The 18,027-nt window shown below is 44.5% G+C and overlaps 1 protein-coding gene across 1 annotated transcript in view; it reads left to right on the top strand.

Annotated features, from left to right (window-relative positions):
* Positions 1 to 18,027, top strand: part of GRIN2B (glutamate ionotropic receptor NMDA type subunit 2B) — a gene marked incomplete at both ends in the record, with an annotated part of 290,643 nt that overhangs the window by 177,785 nt on the left and 94,831 nt on the right. The window contains one exon of the mRNA XM_082849516.1: positions 8,039 to 8,153. Coding sequence (XP_082705642.1) covers positions 8,039 to 8,153 — 115 coding nt within the window. The remainder of the gene's footprint in view (positions 1 to 8,038; positions 8,154 to 18,027) is intronic.

Genomic DNA, 18,027 nt, shown 5'->3' with positions numbered 1-18,027 from the left:
GGACTCCGAACTTACCCTGCCGAAGAGCGGCATCTTCCCAGGCCTTCCTTTAAATATGGAAGCTCAGACTGTGATCCAGGAGTCCCCACTAACTCTAACATTCTCTGATATCCAGGCAGTATTTTTTCAAAAGGCAGCCATCATAATAACAACAACAGCAGCTAAAACCTAAGGCTCATTATGTATAGACGCAGTAGTATAGCTCTAAGTCCTTTATGTATCCTCAAAGCAGTCCCGTAAGTGCTATTATTATTCATATCTTTATAGTGAAGAAACCGAGGCAAAGAAAGGTTAAATAACTCATGAGGTCACACAACTTCAGAACTGGCTGAGCAAGGACTTGAGCAGAACTCATCTGACCGCAGTGTTCTTGCTTTTCCACACCACGCTGCACTGCATATTGGTGGTACCATTGTGTGTGTGTGTGTGTGTGTGTGTGTGTGTGTGTGTGTGTGTTTAATACATACTACATTCCTTTAATCTTCACGTAATATATTCTGTTTCTCCCTTTTTTTTCCATCTTCACTATTTTTCTTTTTTTTATTGAAGTATAGTTGATTTACAGCGTTGTGTTAGTTTCAGGTGTACTGTTTCTCCCTTTTATTTTCTTTCTACTAACTCCTCATTAAGCATTTTGAGGCATCGTCCAGGCCTTTTCATTCATTCGAGTGTAGGATATCTTACTAATGAGGACAAGCTCCTGGGTTTGATCCCAGATGGAACGATGCAGAGGAGAATTGTCACCTGGCCATGGCCTGCCACGTTGACCCCGCTTGGTGGAAGGGTACAGAAACGAGGATGAAAGAGTAGACAGGAGGCCATCGCAGCTGGTGGCAGAGCCCCTCGGAGCTCACTGACATAACATCTTTCTGGAGGAAGATGAAATATTCTCTACCTTCTTATATCTGAGCAGAGATTGTCAGGTGACTCTCAACAATGCCCCTCTGTTTTCTTTCATGTCAGATAAATCTAATTCATGGCATTCAGTCATGAAACAGAAGTCAGGTAATAGCTCTCAGAAATATTTCATTGTCAGGCCTAGGGGCCAGAGAAGACTCTCTCACTGTAATAGTTGGTGAGTTGACACATCACCATTTACCCCTCGGCCAGATTGCTAAGGGGCCAATCCTACCACCAGTAGGAGAGAGGAAGTATATTAAATTTATATCAGGTGCTTTGTGACCACCTAGAGGGGTGGGATAGGGAGGGAGGGAGGGAGGGAGATGCAAGAGGGAAGAGATATGGGGACATATGTATATGTGTAACTGACTCACTTTGTTATAAAGCAGAAACCAGCACACCATTGTAAAGCAATTATACTCCAATAAAGATGTAAAAAAAATTTATATCAGACAGTCTTCAAGATACTTTAATATCTCATTAATTTAACACTATGAATTTAGAATTTAAATAACTGAGATATGGACTGGCCCAAACTTGAAGCTTTTATGATTTGTAAGGAATGGTTTGTAAAATAAATGAATGGCTTAAACACCTCTTCAGAGAAAATGTTTAATCCACTGGAAGACAAACTATTTTTAAGTTGCCTCAAGTAATTAATGTTACAATCTACTTTTCAAATTAGTTCTTCCTGACGTTCTCTACTAAGTTTCATTTTGCAAAATAAGAGAAAAGGCCTACACTTGACAGCTTAGGAAACTGGTATTTCTAATTTTGTTCAACAACATGGTTTAGTATTTTTATATATGAAAATATATGCCTATGTGCCAAAGGAAACCGTTAAAGCTTCTTCAAATCCCTTTTCCTCAAAAAGAAAACCATTGTTGGCCAGAATAAAATAATGCGTGTGCCTTGAAAACATTGTCACGTAACCTAGAAACTGGTGGATCTAGGATCCGAACAGAAGTGGTCTGACTGCAGGGTCCTTACTCTTTTTTTTTTTTTTTCGGTACGCGGGCCTCTCACTGCTGTGGCCTCTCCCGTTGCAGAGCACAGGCTCCGGACGCGCAGGCTCAGCGGCCATGGCTCACGGGCCCAGCTGCTCCGCGGCATGTGGGATCTTCCCGGACTGGGGCACGAACCCGTGTCCCCTGCATCGGCAGGTGGACTCTCAACCACTGCGCCACAAGGGAGCCCAGGTCCTTACTCTTAAATGCCACGCACACTGCCTGCTGCTGTTCCTGCAGGTGCGGGTGACGTAGTGTGTGCGCAGTACATACTGCATTCCTTTCTTCTTCGATTAACTTATGTTTTCCTGTTTCTCCTTATTTTCTTCCTACCAGCATTTAGGGGCATTGTCTAAATCATTCATTTGAGTGCAGGATATCTCACTAATGAGATCTTTCTTCTGGGTTTGATCCCAGAAGAAGCTATCAGTAAGTACAGGAGAGAATTGTTCCCAGGCCATGGCCTGCCATGTTGACCACATTGTACTGGGTTGGTCATTTGGGATTCATTTTAATTATCATGAATTTCTATTTAGTCTACCAAACCATCACAAGGAACATCTAATTTTTAAATATTTTGCTTTCTTCCCCCAATACTGGTCTCTAACTAAGTAGCTTTTAAATGTTTTTAAGTCCACTATTTCTAATCCCATGGGAAATTGTTCCTGCTATTTCAAGAGAAAACATGCATATGAAATAGTAATTGTTAAAAAGAGACCAGAGAAAAGCTTTTTGAAAGATCTGTGGTTTTGTCATTTAGATGATAGAGTTTAGCAATATAATAGCCACAGTATTAATCAGATGAAACGTAGAGATAGAGAGCATCTCGAAGGAGCCCTGTGCTTCCCGCATCAGGCAAGTGAGATGGTCTGAACGAGTCTATTTTATAGATGAGGGAGCTGCAGGCTTTAAATGGTAAGTGACACACCAAAGACACAGTGACAGTTACAGATTTTCAGAGCTAGGAAATTGTACACAAAGGGGGCAAGAATTCAGTTCTCCTCCCTGGAGTTGTGTTTCCGCCTTTATTATTTTGCTCTGAATAACAAATGGAAATTGGAGAATTTCCAATTCTCCAATGGAATGGAAATTGGAAAATGGAAGTTGAGAATGTAGAATGGAAATTGAGAGCTATGAAAAACTCCACCTTTTTTTTTTTTTTTTTTTTTTGCGGTACGCGGGCCTCTCACTGTTGTGGCCTCTCCCGTTGCGGAGCACAGGCTCCGGACGCGCAGGCTTAGCGGCCATGGCTCACAGGCCTAGCCGCTCCGCGGCATGTGGGATCTTCCCGGACCGGGGCACGAACCCGTGTCCCCTGCATCGTCAGGCGGACTCTCAACCACTGCGCCACCAGGGAAGCCCCACCATTTTTGAGGCATGGTGTTGAGTGGAAAGATCACTGGTCTGGGGGTGAGGACACCTGGATCCTCATTCCAGCCCTGTCATCTGATCTTGGTAAAGCCACAGAACCCTCTGGACTTCATCTGCTTATCTGAAAATTGAAAGGATCACCTGAGAGGAGAGACTTGTCTCTCTTATTACCACATTAAAAGACATTCATAAAAAGAACCTAGTGCCTTGTGAAAATATGGAGGGCACAATTAGTACTGTGGTGCTCGGGCTCTTGGTTTGCTGGGAGAATTCTGGCAGAGCTCTTCCGACACCTCCCACACTGGGCGTACTGCTAAATCATTGCAGCAAATGAGCTCTGAGTGGCATGGTCAAAGTCAAAGAGGCACAAGGGCTTTTTACCTCAACTTGACCCCATTAAACCCAGTGGAGGATGACTCTGGCCACACGCAGCAAATGTATTGGCTCTGAGCCCATCAGGGTTCTTTTCTGAGACTCTCCACAAGCCAGGGTCAGGCAGGAAATGAGATGGGTTTTATTTCCTGCAGTCTGTATGAGGGGTCTGCATAGACCAGGGCATGGCACGTGATGTGAGAATGCTAAGGGTCACATCTGGGGCTCAGCAACACTGATTTCACTTTACTTGGTGATGTAAGGAAAAGAACGCTGAACTTGAGATCGGAAGACTTGAACTGCGGTCCCGAACAGGCAAGTCACCTGCGAAAGTCAGGTAGCGTCTTGGGACCCGTTTCCTCCTTTCTAAAATGAGAGTTCTCAGTGGATAGTTCCTAAGTTTTCTTCTAGTTCCGGCAGTCTGAGATTTGTGTAATATTAGAACTTTATGACACAAGCCATCAGGTTGCTGCATCCCAGGGACAAATCAAGCAATATTTTTATGCACCAAACTTTGATGGGCCTCCCAGGGGACTATAGTTTTATGGACAGAGCTTCTGAATGTGGCTGCCACGTGAAGCTAGGTCTTCTGATTACATACTTGAGGATGACATTTTTAGAGAAAAACAGAATTGCCGTGGCATCTCTTAATCTTGTAGTTTAATCCTTTACTGAGGATTTATACATGGAAGTTTTGAGGTTTTCATTTAATTAATATTCAAAATTGACAAAGTACAGCCAGATTCAAAGGTAGTTGGATATTTTCAGGTTTATGGAAATTAAGTTAATATGACCATTTGACCTAGTTTATCCTCCATACGTGAGATACAATTTCCATTCCTCCCATGTGTTCCATGGACCATTTGGTCTTATTAAATGTAATCATCGCACTTTTGCTCACTGAGGTCCAAAATGAGGCAAGTTCCTCGCCTTTAGATACTCAAATCAGGCTAATATCTATTTTTTATTCTATATAACCTTATATTTGTGTCATAGTTTCTATCATTTTTTTTCCCCATTATTTCATGTGATCATCACAACCTGATAAGCTGGAGGTAAAAAATGGTGTTTCCATTTTAAAGAGGAAAAAGTCAGGTTCAAGGCCAAGGTCACATGTCTAAAAGTGACCACACTCCCGATTATTTTTTCACACTTTTCATTACCAATGAGTGGATTGGTCTTTTCTGCTATTCAAAGGGCATCCTTGCTCAAGGCGAGTATATATTTGCAAGCTCCTCACTAATAGCTAAATGTTGGCACGTCTCAGGGAATTACTCAGAAAAACACAATGAGAATGTTCACTCTGTACACTGCTGAAGGATACGAATGATTAAAGGATACTTTGGAGAAGAGTATTTTGTGTATCATCATAACATTTTAGTACTATTTTTGATAAGTACAATATATGAGAAATATCAACACAGAATAAAATGAACATGTCGAACTGAAAGAGGGTGAACATCCCAGAGAGAGAGAAATGGATAAGGAAAATCAAAAGGCTCGGGAGCAGGGACAATTAGAGAAATTAACTACAGAGCAGTTACCCGTGAACGTGGTTTATTTTCGCAGAGTTTGAATTTCTCAATTTACCCACTTAATTCAGTGCTGTCCCCTTTCAAAGAAGTCATCTCGAGAGGCTGTATACTTATTCCATGCGTGCTGCTTATGACTTACATGATTTTTGGAACTCCTCTTTTATAATTGCCTTCTGAAATGGACACTTCCTTTGAAATATTCTTAATGGCATTTTAGATAAAGTCAGAATTATTCAGAGGCTTGTCTGGTGAAAAGGAGGGTGCTTAAACCAGATAATTTATTTCCCTCCCTCCTTCTCTCCCTCTTTCCCTCTCTCCCTCCCTCCCTTCCTACTTATTTCTCTCTCTCTTTCCATTTCCTTCCTTCCCTCCCTCCCTCCCTCCCTTCCTTCCTTCCTTCCTTCTCTGTCTCCCCCTCCTCTCTTGCATTCTTCCAAAAAAGAGACAGGACTAATTTTTTTTACATGTTTTGTACACCTTCTCTGCAGACTTCCAGAAATTACTCTAAGCCGCACCATATTGTTGTCGTAAGAACATATTTTTCAAGTTGGTTATGTTGGGTGCTTAAATTCTGGTCTGTTGGTTTAAAATATTGTGTCTTGTGCTTTTGTAATTACACTCCCCGAAGTGAATCATATGGGACTTCGGTTGCATTGTTGAAGTTGTTGTTAACTGCAGGAGACCCGAGTATCACCCTCTCAGCAGTGACGGGCTGGAGCAGGCAGCACCGAGCTGAGAGGAGGAATGGCACAGGTGATGGCGAAGACGCCAGGTGGAGCCTTGAGTGGAATCAGGGATGCTACACTTTTACTGACTGCAAGTGTCCAGAGAGTGTGGCCAAGGGGATAGAGGGAGGGAGCTGAAGCCGTAGCATAGGAGGACCACATGAAGGAACCAGGGATATTAAAGCTGCTGTGGTATACGAGAACCAGGGTGGGGTGCTAGAGAGGACATGGGATCGAGAAGGGCGCTTAAAATGTTATTTCTGCTCCCAATTAGCCGGAGAACATTGGACACATAATTTGACCTCTCTGTGCTTCAGTTCCCTGATCTATCAAGTTAAAATTATAGAACTAATTGAGCTTATGGTTTCTTCAAAGACTAAAATTTATTTTGTAAGGGCTACACGGTAAATATCTTCAAATACTTGAAGGACTCCCATGTGGAAGAAGCATTAGACTAAGACTGTATAATATCTGAGGCGGAGACAGGGATCTAGGGGTGGTAGGGGAGCAGATTTCAGCTTTAGGTAAAGAAGAACTGCCCAGCAGTGAGATGGCTGCCTTGAGGGTAGGGTGTACAGTGATAAGCCCCCCATCCGTGGAAGTATTCAAGAAGAGCTGAGAGGGCTGGTTTTGTGATGTAGAAGGGAAACATAAACTACAGGAAGTAAGTGGCTAATTGACTGTGAAGGTCTCTTCCGATTTGGAGATTCTAGGAATCTCTACTCTTTTGAGGTCTGTATTCTTGATTGCATTTGCCCCGGAATGACAGGTTGAAAAATCCCAGGCGGCTCTAGACGTGAGAAGTGGTCCATGAGGATTTGGTTCACAATGCCTAGTCATCTCTAGAAGTGCCTGAAGGACATGGCATCCTAGCAACCTTGTTGCTTAACCTAATGTTATCTGGAAGAATCAAAGAAGAGGCTCACAGTTCCGTTGAATGAAAAGACTTAAAAGAGGAGCCTTTAAGCCACCTCCTGCACGTTCTTCTTCTGCCCTTCAGATGTAGTAGGACACCGTTGTTGGTCAAAGGTTTGAAGCCCTTTAGAATGCTCAGGACAATCTCAAGATTCCCATTTTGCTTCTTAGCAGAGACACATCTCACAGCAGCATCAGGTGCGAGGCTCCAGAGTAGCATGTCATGTGAACACAGAGCGAATCATTATTGATTCCTTAAGCCATGATGGTAAAGGGACCTAAATTACCATCAGCACAGTCACACTAATGCCGTTGGAATGAGCACGCCTGTGGGAATTCCCGGTGAGGGAACTTCATCAGGTCAGAGCAGCCAGCAGGGGGATGGGCTGAGCGGGGGGTACAGGTGTTGGAGAGGGAGACAACTCCATTGGTCTGACTCTAACTATTAGAGTTTCTGCTAGTTTAAGTGCCTGAACCTAGAACACTCTGTGAAATGTCTCTCCCTCCTCCCCCATCACCACTTCCCGCCCCTGCTATTTTCTGTTCACTCTACAAAGTGCAATAGTCCTGGTTTCCAGATACATCTCGTGGAACCAGATCCCTGACTGCTGGACTTATCTTGCAACCCTTAGAAGTATGAGCTGGGCAGGCACATCGCAAGAGTTCAAAAGTGTAGGCATATCTCTGGGAGGCGGAAAGACCCTAAACTCCAGGCTCTCTGAGCAGGAAGTTGTGTTGACCCACGCTTACTGTGTCTCGTCTCTACCACCTCTGCCCTTTAATCCAGCTCCTTGTTTGAATACTAATCGTTAACACTTAATGAGAGTTTACTCTGCACCAGGCCCGTGGTGAGCTATCTAATTTAAGCCTTACAAACCTAATAGAGCAGGTTCTTTATTACCCCATTTTTGGCAGATCATGAAAAAACTGATGTTCAAAAGGCTAAATAAGTTGCTCAGTCATAGCTGCAGACTAAAGTCAAACCCACTGCCCTTGTTTTAAATTTCTGTCTTTTCTTATTATTCCTATTATGTGAAGGCTTGGATGACGGTACTGGATCATCAGATGGGAGCCCGAGGGGTACAAGCTTTACGTGGTATTTGTACTGCTATCTATGTGTCTGCCTCCAGCCCATTCTCTCCGTCTTCCTAACCATCTTGTTCTAGCATACCTTCTTCGTACTTTCAACCTTCTCTGTATTTTATCTTTCCAGGTATCTGATCAATGTGACTTTTGAAGGGAGAAATCTGTCCTTCAGTGAAGACGGCTACCAGATGCACCCGAAACTGGTGATCATACTTCTGAACAAGGAGAGGAAGTGGGAGAGGGTAGGACATGTCTTTGGCAATTCTCATACTAAGTAGAGGGGGTGGGGATCGGAAAGTCTGCAACACATTGGAGGAAAATGGCGCCTTGGTTTTGCTCTCTGAGCTGGAGAGCAAGAGATCAATACTTTAAGAACACAGGGGAGGCCATTTCTCAAACTTGCATCTTCATTTTCTTGCTACTTTGGTCAATCAAGAGATGATTGTCCCTATGTATTTCTGTTTCATTGGTAGTGGTGCTGTCTGCAGCATGACTTCGTTTTAATGGAAGAGTGTGCATGCACCATATAACACGATTAGGTGGAGAAACCGAATCATGGTATAATTCAGAAGTCGTGTCCTACACGGTATACTGGGGAGGCCTGTGAAGCCTAGTTTATGAGCACACAACTCTGGATTTCCTGCGACTGGAGGCTTGCCATGCAAGGCTCTTCTCAGGATCTCTCCCACTGCCAGCTGACCACCGTGTCTGAAATTCTACCATTAGGCGTTAATTTACGTGGGCACCAGACTGCCTAGGTTCAATCCCCAGCTCCTCTACTCACTAAATTGTCTGTTTAGGACCTTGGGCAAATCTCTTAACTTCTCTGTGCCTCCACTTCCTCGTCTGAAAAATGGGGTTAATAATAATAGTACCAATAACACAGGGTTGTTATAAGGATTAAATATATTAATATATGTAAAGGACTTAGAAGGGTGCCTGGCATATAGTAAGCACTTACTAGGTATTGGCTTTTATTATTATACCTGATTCCTAGTTAAATGCAAACGTTCCTGAGAGTGATGTCATCACGGGTGTTCCCGAGAATGTTCGGCAGGGCACTTGTGCCTTTAGACGCTTTGCTGAGAAATGGTTTCCAGATAAACAAGACCGAGAGATGCTGTCTACTCTGTCTCACTCTGGGAGATTCTCAGAACATATTAGCATTTGAATGTTCAGAGGTGTCTTTTACTGAGGGATAGTTGACATACATCGTCATACTAGTTTTAAGTATACGGTATAATGGTTCAATATTTGTATATATTATGAAATGATCACCACAGAGAGTCTAGTTAACATCCGTCACCATACATAGTTCCAAAATTTTTTTGTTGTTGTGACGAGAACTTTTAAAATCTACTCTCTTAGCAGCTTTCAACATGCAACACAGTATTATTAAGCACAGTCAGCATGCTGTACATTACACTCCCATGACTTATTTATTTCACACCTGGAACTTTGTACCCTTTGACGAACCACCAGTCTGTTCTCTGTATCTGTGAACTAGGTTTTTTTCTTTTTCTTTTGTTTTAGAGTCCACTTATAAGTGAGATCATGCAGTGTTTGTCTTTCTCTGTCTGACTTACTTCACTTAGAATAACACCCTCAAGGTCCATCCACGTTGTTGCCAATAGAGGTGTCTTACAGCAAAGAAACATCTTTAATTTTATTTAATCTGGCATTTCCCCAAATGATTTATCACGAGAACCCTTTACCCATGAAATCATATTCTGTGAATCACGTTGGGAAGCATTGATTTACAGACTCTGCAGACGCTGTGGGCCAGTTGGCGGAGAACAGACTTCAGGATGTCAGCATGGCTCTGACTAGGATGGAAACCAGGTGATGTAGTTCCCAAGAGAGTAGCCAGGAAAAGAAGCCAGAGATGAACTTCGTGAAATTCACCATCTTGTCACAGAGAGCCGTGGACAGGTGGTTATGAGAATGCTCACCTGTGAAACCAGGCATGTGTGTCTCAGGTGGTGGGACCCAGGGCCTTATCTTTCAAACCGAAGACCTCGATCTGTCATGTGTTCCTCATATGAGGGCTTGGCTGTAAGGCTTACATTATGCCCGGGGCTCTTGATTGAAGCTGCCGCCCCTCCCCTGAGTTGTCATTTGTCCCAAAATGGCTATTCCCTGGGCTTCCACTCCTTACCCCAGTCAAGCTGCTTTTCACTGCTGCTGTGGAGACATAATCATTCAAGGAGTGTCTGGGCCGGCATGTACAACAGGCACTTCTGTATATCTCCAGAAGAGGAGTTATTAAAACCGGAGGCTTCATGTGTGGATCAGAAGACATCCAGCTAGGGTGGCTTTTATTCAGTAGACCATGATTACTATCTCAAGTAAGGGGCCCTGTCACGACCGTCCTGTCTTAAAGAGACACCACTTCGCATCATTTGTGCTGCCTTCTCTTCCTTAGGCTGGAATCTGAGGCCTGGGACCCCCAGCCCTTTCCAAAACTAGACCGTCCTTCCTGGGGGTTGGATCCCACGCCTCCTTAACAGATCTACCTCTACTCTAACTCTTGAATTTATTCCTTATTTCTATATGATCTGGGAACCATGTGGATAATTTTTTAAATGGGCCTCCTTCTCCCTGACGCCCACGTTGAACCATTCAGATCAGCCCTGGACATGGCTTCTAGAAAGAGTTTCCCAACCCACAATTCTAGTTCTTTCTCTGCCCAAAACCTGCTCAGAGCTTCTGCAGTTTGTGGACTGGGCCCAAACTCTATCTGTTCTTGCATTCAAGGCTCTGGTCTCTTTTCCAACACCCGTCTTCTCTTCCTCACCATTTCCCATCTCACCTTCAAGCTACACTGGACTCCTCTCTGTTCTGAGAATGTGCCCTTGTATGTCTTGTTCTCTGTACAGAGTGTCGTGATGTTTTCTTTTCCTGGAATGAATGGTCCAATTATACAAATCATAATCATCCTTTGAAGCCCGATTAAAATGTTGCAGTCTCCATCCCTGATGGAGGGATGACCAAGATATAATTGACCAAGATATAATTTTTTGCTCCCTTATCCCCTGTAGCCTTGGTCCGTACCTCTGTTGTAGTACTCGTCACATCTGCCTGTGTTAGAGTTGCATGAGTGATGCTTCCAGAGGACAGAGGCTGTGTCTTTATACTGTCGTGTCCTCATGGCAACCTGGAGGATCGTGTTGCATAGCTCAATAAATATATGTAGAATGAACGAGAACCATTACATAATACAAGAGTCTAAAATCCATCATGAAGAATCAAGTTTATGCTATTGCCCTTGATACAAGAGCTCGTTTTTTTGGGCGAGGGGAGAGAAAATCTTTATGTAGATTGAGTTTTCATAGATCGTACTTTAAGTGTGCTAAGGGAGCTTGTTATTTAAAGAAATTCTGTGGGTAATCTTTTGATAAAGTCTTTTGGGGGATTGGGATCCTAGAATAGAACCTCTTCATACTGACTTGGTTACATCAGGGAGCATTGCTGAAGAGAGATGTTCCGTATTCCTTAGGTTCGTGAGCCCTACAGCTCCCAGACTTGGAAGCCCTTGCGGGCAGGGTGGGGACGCCAGGCACAGGTCTAGGGCATGTCTGGGTTGTGGTAAGATCGAACCGTGGGAAGTTGCACCTTTTCTTCCACTGTCACCCTGGCCCCCAGAACCCTTCTGCATGCTTAGGACTCCTAATAGCATTCCAGAAGGTCCCCAGTGGTCCAGGGAAGATTTAGACTTCAGAGAGGCAGGCCCTCGGGGTGAGGATTCTACAGTGAAGAGATGGTCACTGGGGAGATAAGGAGAGAATGAGTCTGAATTTGAGGAAGAGGCATGGGCTAAGAGCTGGGGCCTTTGGCCTCTAGTGCTGCCCCTAACTGGCTGTGTGACCTGCTCTTTTCACTTTTCTGGATCTTTCTGCCCTCATGTCTAGAACCATGGCGTGAGATGGGTCCTTTCCAGCTCCAACTTCTGAGGTTACGTATTCACGCTGTAGATAAATGGGGGCATGGCATGGAAGCTGGTGAGGGCCGGAGCATACAAAAGGAGCCCGACTTTGTATTTAAGGACAGTAGCTCCCAGGACACGTTTGTCATTCTTGTCGTTGGGGTAAATGTCGTCTCTTCAGAAGGCCTTCCCTGAGGACCCAAGCTGAGGTGGCCACCCAGTCAGGTTCATTTTCATTTGCTTCAAGGTACTTATTGTCTGACGTTCTGCTCATGTGTCTGCTTGTTTGTGTTGTTTGTCACCTGTTTTCCCACCCCAGGTCGGATGCTGTGTGGGTGCAAGGGCCTAGTTCACCTCAATAATTCTAACACTTAGGAAGACTGCTTGGCTCAGAGGGACCACTCAAAGGATAATTGTCGAATAAATGAAGACTCTGTACGCTCAGGAGGGTTAGAGCAGTGACTGGTGGTGACCATTCACTTCTACCTGAGACTCTCCCGTGTAGACTGAGTGGTTGACTGAAAAGCACATAAGAGCAGGTACATCTCCCTGCGGACTGAGCACCCCGAGGACCAGCAAGGGACTCAGGGCGCCTTTGGGAGGGCTCATCTCCGGGCAGGCACGCCCGAACAGTGTTCGACAGGAAGCCTCGGCAGGAGGAAGATTTACTGTGTGAACCGGGCGATAGGCTTTCACGGTATTCCTTCAGGTTTTTACAAAGTCGTCTCAAAGCTACTGTCTTATCAATTCGGTTCCTTCCAAAAGACTTCAAGTGATGGCAGGATAGTCTGTGGGACTGAGCCTGGTTTTAGAAATCGGAGAGAGCCGAGTTCAGTTTCCCACATCGCCATTTATCAGCTGTGTGTACAGAGCGACTGGTATTACCGGGGTCTGTTTCCCTTTTGTAAAATGGGGCTTGACGTAAGGCTGTCATACAGATTAAAGGGGGTTTTTTAGTAACCAACTCTAAAGGAGATATTATAGTAAAACCAGTTAATAGTGGCTGGAACGTAGCCAGTATTCAACAAATACCAATTGGTAGTCCCCACCCTCCTCGAGTAATTTTTTAAGGTAATATCTGCGCATGGTAAAAAGTCAAATGATGCAAAAGAATATCCAGTAAAAAGAATGTCCTCTGATCACCTATGATCCCTGGTTCCCCAGGTCCCTCCTCAGAGCGATCCTAGTTCGCAATGTCTTACGTATTTGCTCTGAAAATACTCCCAAGCATATACAAATTTTCTACCTTTACTCGACCTCTTTTTTTAAACGAATAGTACATGCTTTTGTGAACCTTTAGTGGGACCGTATGTTATTAGCCTCTAAGGAGGCATGGAGGCTGGGGGCTAGAACAGCAAAGAGATCTCTGGATCAGAGTTATATTCACAGAAAGCCAAGTACATATCTCTGGTATGTAGAAATGTGAAGAACATTTAAAGCCGGAACACACAGACACAGACGTAGAGAATGGACTTGTGGACACAGGAGTGGAAGGGGAGGGTGGGACGAATTGAGAGAGTAGCATTGACACATATACGCTACCATGTGTAAAATAGATAGCTAGTGGGAACCTGCCGTATAGCGCAAGGAGCTCAGCTCGGTGCTCTGTGATGACCCAGAGGGGTGGGACGGGGGCGGGGGCGTTGGGAGGGAGGCTCAAGAGGGAGGGGATATACGTACACAGATAGCTGATTCTCTTTGTTGTACAGCAGAAACTAAGACGACATTGTAAAGCAATTATACTCCAATAAAAAAGAAAGTCCAAAAAAAATAAAGAGGAACACACACACACAGCATGGTGAGTTGGAAAGGGTAGGGGATGGTGAAAACTATTTGTTTGCAGAGTGGCTTCGTTTGTGAGTCTCTCTAAGAGGGGGACAGCTGCATCAGCTTGCATTAGAAATAGCCTGGCACGGAGAAGCGGCTCCTGTCTCTATCAGAGCCTCTCACGATTTGCTTCATCGCCACTGCTCCCTGCTTCCATTTAATCGTTCCTAAAATGGGGATAGTAAAAATGAAATGCAGTGGGGTGTGTTCTGAGTAATGACTTCAAGAAATGATGATGATGCATTTTTCAGGTTGTAAGAGGTAAACAGACCTTAAAGGGACTGTCTGGGTCGGAACTGCAGGACAATACACATGGTGCGCCTCTCCGCTCGTCTTTCCCCCAGACTCGCCAGAGGTGTATTTTAGAAACGCACTCCCTCTTCCCTGCCTCCACCTACCAGAAAATACCCGTCCCTGTGTAGATTAAAACATTCTTTGTTTGTCTGGGTCATTGTTTGGGCTCCCCAAGCCCCAGTTATCACCTCAGGCTGGCAGTCCTGAGAGATTACAGCCATATCCACCGATGGAAGAAGGGTTCAAGGTGAAAGTGGTCGGTAGGAAGTGCTGAGTCCATAGTCGTATTTATGAATTAACGTATGGATCAGTGAGAGAGAGGAAGGGTAACCAAACTGGTAGAGAGAAGACTCCCAAGAGCCGCCTCAGAAGCAACGACATTATAGAACAGAAGGTCCCACCAGCATCTGGAGCCTGCGATGAACGAAACAGGTTAAGGGATGCTTCCGGTAGCCCCGTATCCAGGAGGCAGCACTGAGTCCAGGCTGCGGCTGCGCCGTGACACCGACACCTGAGGACTAGAGTGACCTGTTCCAGAGCGATCAAGTGGGTGATGATAGGACAGAGGTTGATCGCTCCTGTGGCAGATTCTGCTTGAAAGCCATTGAGCCGTGACATCAAACAGCCCGTCCATCCCTTCAGAGAGCGTGCGCACGCACACACACTCTCTCTCATCACGGACGAACTGACGGTCTGCTCACGAGCACAGGAACCACATCTGGCTGGTTTCCCGCTAGATGTCTGTGCCCAGCACAGTGCAAGACAGTACTAAGCAGGCCAGGAAATACTTGGTGTTGCCTGAACACACCTGCCCCTACTGAATTCCACCTCCCGCCCCGGGGGAAGAGGCCACGGGCTATCCATGTGCTCTCTCCAGACTTTCAGAGGGCGTCTGAGGAGTGAAAGAGGAGCTCCTCCCCGTGTTGGTGTGTTTTTTCTGCATCTCCCGATACCACCACTTGACAACATGCTCCTTTTGCTGACTTTGAACTGCATACTAATATGCATCCTTGGATTAAGGCGTTAGGAAACAGGATCCACGGAGAAGGGCTCTGGGAATTGCGGTCACGGAGGGGAAGAAGAAGAGGCAACAAGGTGATGACTTACTCTCTTTAAATATATGAAGAATTATTGGACCAAGTGTTGAGATCAGCTGTTCACTTTCTCCTCCGAGACAGAACCAGAGTAAGTGGGCTTAAGATCAAGCAGAGAGGATTTCTATCAGCTATAAGGAGAATTTCTTTCGAGAGAGAAGCGTTGAGTACCAGAACTGTTAACCCCACCAGGGGCTGACTTTGGAAGAACTAAAAATTGGGTATATCTTCATGGCTCTGTAACGTGCAGTCCTGCCCACGCAACAATGCGTGAACTATAGGCTTTGAGAGTTCTTCTTCCCTTCCCCTCCCTCCCTTCCCTCCTTCCTGCACATAACGACTGAGGACCTACTATGAGCCTAGTGTTGCCCCCACCAAACTAGTATTATTGTTTTCCTAGTTGCTGGGGAAAGAGGTATTGCAAGGAGAAGGGCGCTTATTGTGACACGTAAAATTTCTATAACCTAAGGTGATTTTAAATCTGACTATTTGATATGGTCTGATAGTTGGGTGGCTCTTTCATCTTGCTTGGTTAGTAGAGACCCTGTGTATATATGACAGTGGTTTATAGACAAGGCCTCTGGATGACATGCTTTTGGTTGTCTTTCCAAGTTGTGATTATCACAGACTTTCACATCCAAGTGTTCCCTTCTTTGGTTCCCTCAGCTCCAAGAGCCGTGGCCCATGCTCTTTGCCTACACCCTTTTCCAGGGTCCTGGAAAGAGACCACTGGGGGCCAGCCCATGGTGGGGAGGTGTGCCCTTAACCCCCAAGGTCTCCACACCCACTCCTGGTAGACTAAGTGCACAATGTCAAGCTGCTACCCCCATGTACGTTTATAAAATAATTCGAAGAGCAGAGCAGGTTGTACTGGGGGAAAGGACTTCAGAAATGTCATTTCAGAAAGGCTGGCTGTCTTCATGTGCTGTCATCAGCCACTGAATGAAGCAGATAAAAGAACAAGATAACCTTGGTTGACTTTGCTTTTGAAACCTATACCTGCTGATGGGGGAGAAAAGCGGGATGGAGCTTGGAGACAGAAGTGCTGGCTTAATCTTGACTTAAGGAAACACTGTATAGAGGAAAGGCTCCCCAAAGCCAAAAGATAGCTTTCATCCACCTTGTTTAAATTTTATTGAGGATTTTATTTCATGACAGTTGTCTTTGGTTGGCTCCTGAGTCCTCTGAACTTTCTAATTCTAGGCTATAATGTTTTTCCAGTAGTGGTATTGAAGATGAACTAGTGGTGTAGAGGTTACAAGACTCTTATGTTAATATACAGGTTAAAACCAACATTTATGATTTTCTTATTATAAAGGTAATTGGTGCTTATTAAAGATACTTGGGGGGACAAAATAAAATTTACCCATTTACATACCTACAAAGAATTAGTGTTTACATTTCTTCTGTTTCTTACGGATGCTTTTTTCTGTGCCTGTGTGTGTATATGTGTATGTTTTAACACAATACAGTGTGATACAATAGAACTGGAAATGCAGTGTATGAACAGTTTGCAGTCTTCTTCTTTCTCTCACTATGATACTGTGACCATTTTCTTATTTTATTAATGTTATCCAAAAGCATGAAACTTAATGACTGCCTCATATTCCATTGTAAAGATGTATCATACTTCTTTAAACTGATCCCCCATGATTAGCCATGCATATGTGTATTCGGTAGAGACTGGTACTCATATGAGAATAATTTCAGAGTTTTTGATAATCCAGCTTTGATGTGTAGGATTGATGTCCGAGGTGACAAGGTTTGGTCACCTTTTGTTGTTGTTGTTTTATGTCCCTAAACATTCAAAATGATATCCTTTAATTCAAGAAGCTTGGGTTATATTCATTCAGTAACAAGGAGAAGACACACATGCAGTGGGTGTGAAAGGCTCTCCTTTGTGATTCCTGGCCTGCTGGGGATCCCAGACGGTTTTTCTTTCTGACCTTCTGATCCTCTAACTTTGCTGATGAGAATATTTCTTACCTTTGGCAGTTACAGCACACAGAGGATGGGGTTGTTCATGTCGTCTGTGTCTGCAGTTTTCAACATCCTGGGACCATTTTCTTGAGAGTTGGAAGCTTGTAAAATTCAGGCCCGTGTTCCTAAGGAGGTAGTAGGGCTCATGCTTGGTGTGACATCGTTTCTAGTGCTATTTCCATTCTCTGTGCCCCAAGTGACCCAGGAAGAAGGGAGAGTGATCCCCTTCTTTCACCAGTGGGGCAGCACCTGGCTGGCTGACTCACATACCCACAGGCTGATGTGCCTCAGGACTGTCTGGGCCATCATGGCAGGGACTGCTCTTTTCATACCTTGGTGTATTTTCCACCAAACAAGCTACTTCGTGCATACATTAATAGCATATACACTTGCCCTGAAGTCTGAGGTGTGACATTAAAGCTATAATATCTGAATGTTCTTCATCTACAAGCATGCCTCTGTTGACCTATCACCAGGAGATCTTCTGCTTTGAGTTCTTCCTACAGCGATGACAGATTTGTACAAGTCCACGCACAGCCTCTCTCTCCACAATACCTACTTATGAGAGCTGACCGGGACCAGGGTGAAGTGATTCGTGTGCATAGGGAGGCAAGCGCCGACCTCGGCATGTTAACTCTGCTGATCGGCCCCCAGTACAAAGAGTTGAAAGGAAGCGTTGGCCAATTAAGAAAATAAACTGCCTTTAAGAATGAAAACTATTAATAAAAAAACCATGAATACAAGCATTCCACCGCAGCCGTAGCACTCAAGATTATTTGGTGCGATTTGATTATTTTCTCTATCAGAATGATTTCTGTCCATAATTTGGTGAACATTTCAGTTCATTTTGAGAGAGAGACAGGCTCTTGCACTTTCTCCCTCTCTGTGATGATGTGACCCAGGTATTCTCTGCTGCCCATAAAGGCTGCCCATTGCCAGTTCTGCAGGCAGTCCAGGTCTTAGCTCCATCAGCTACGTGTTCTGAAGGTTTAAACT

The sequence above is a fragment of the Leucopleurus acutus genome (genome assembly GCF_964270905.1).
Source record: "Leucopleurus acutus genome assembly, chromosome: 11".
Classification (NCBI taxonomy): Eukaryota; Metazoa; Chordata; class Mammalia; order Artiodactyla; family Delphinidae; genus Leucopleurus; species Leucopleurus acutus.
The sequence above is the reverse complement of the archived record's forward strand: the minus strand, read 5'-3'. Positions and strand labels throughout refer to the sequence as shown.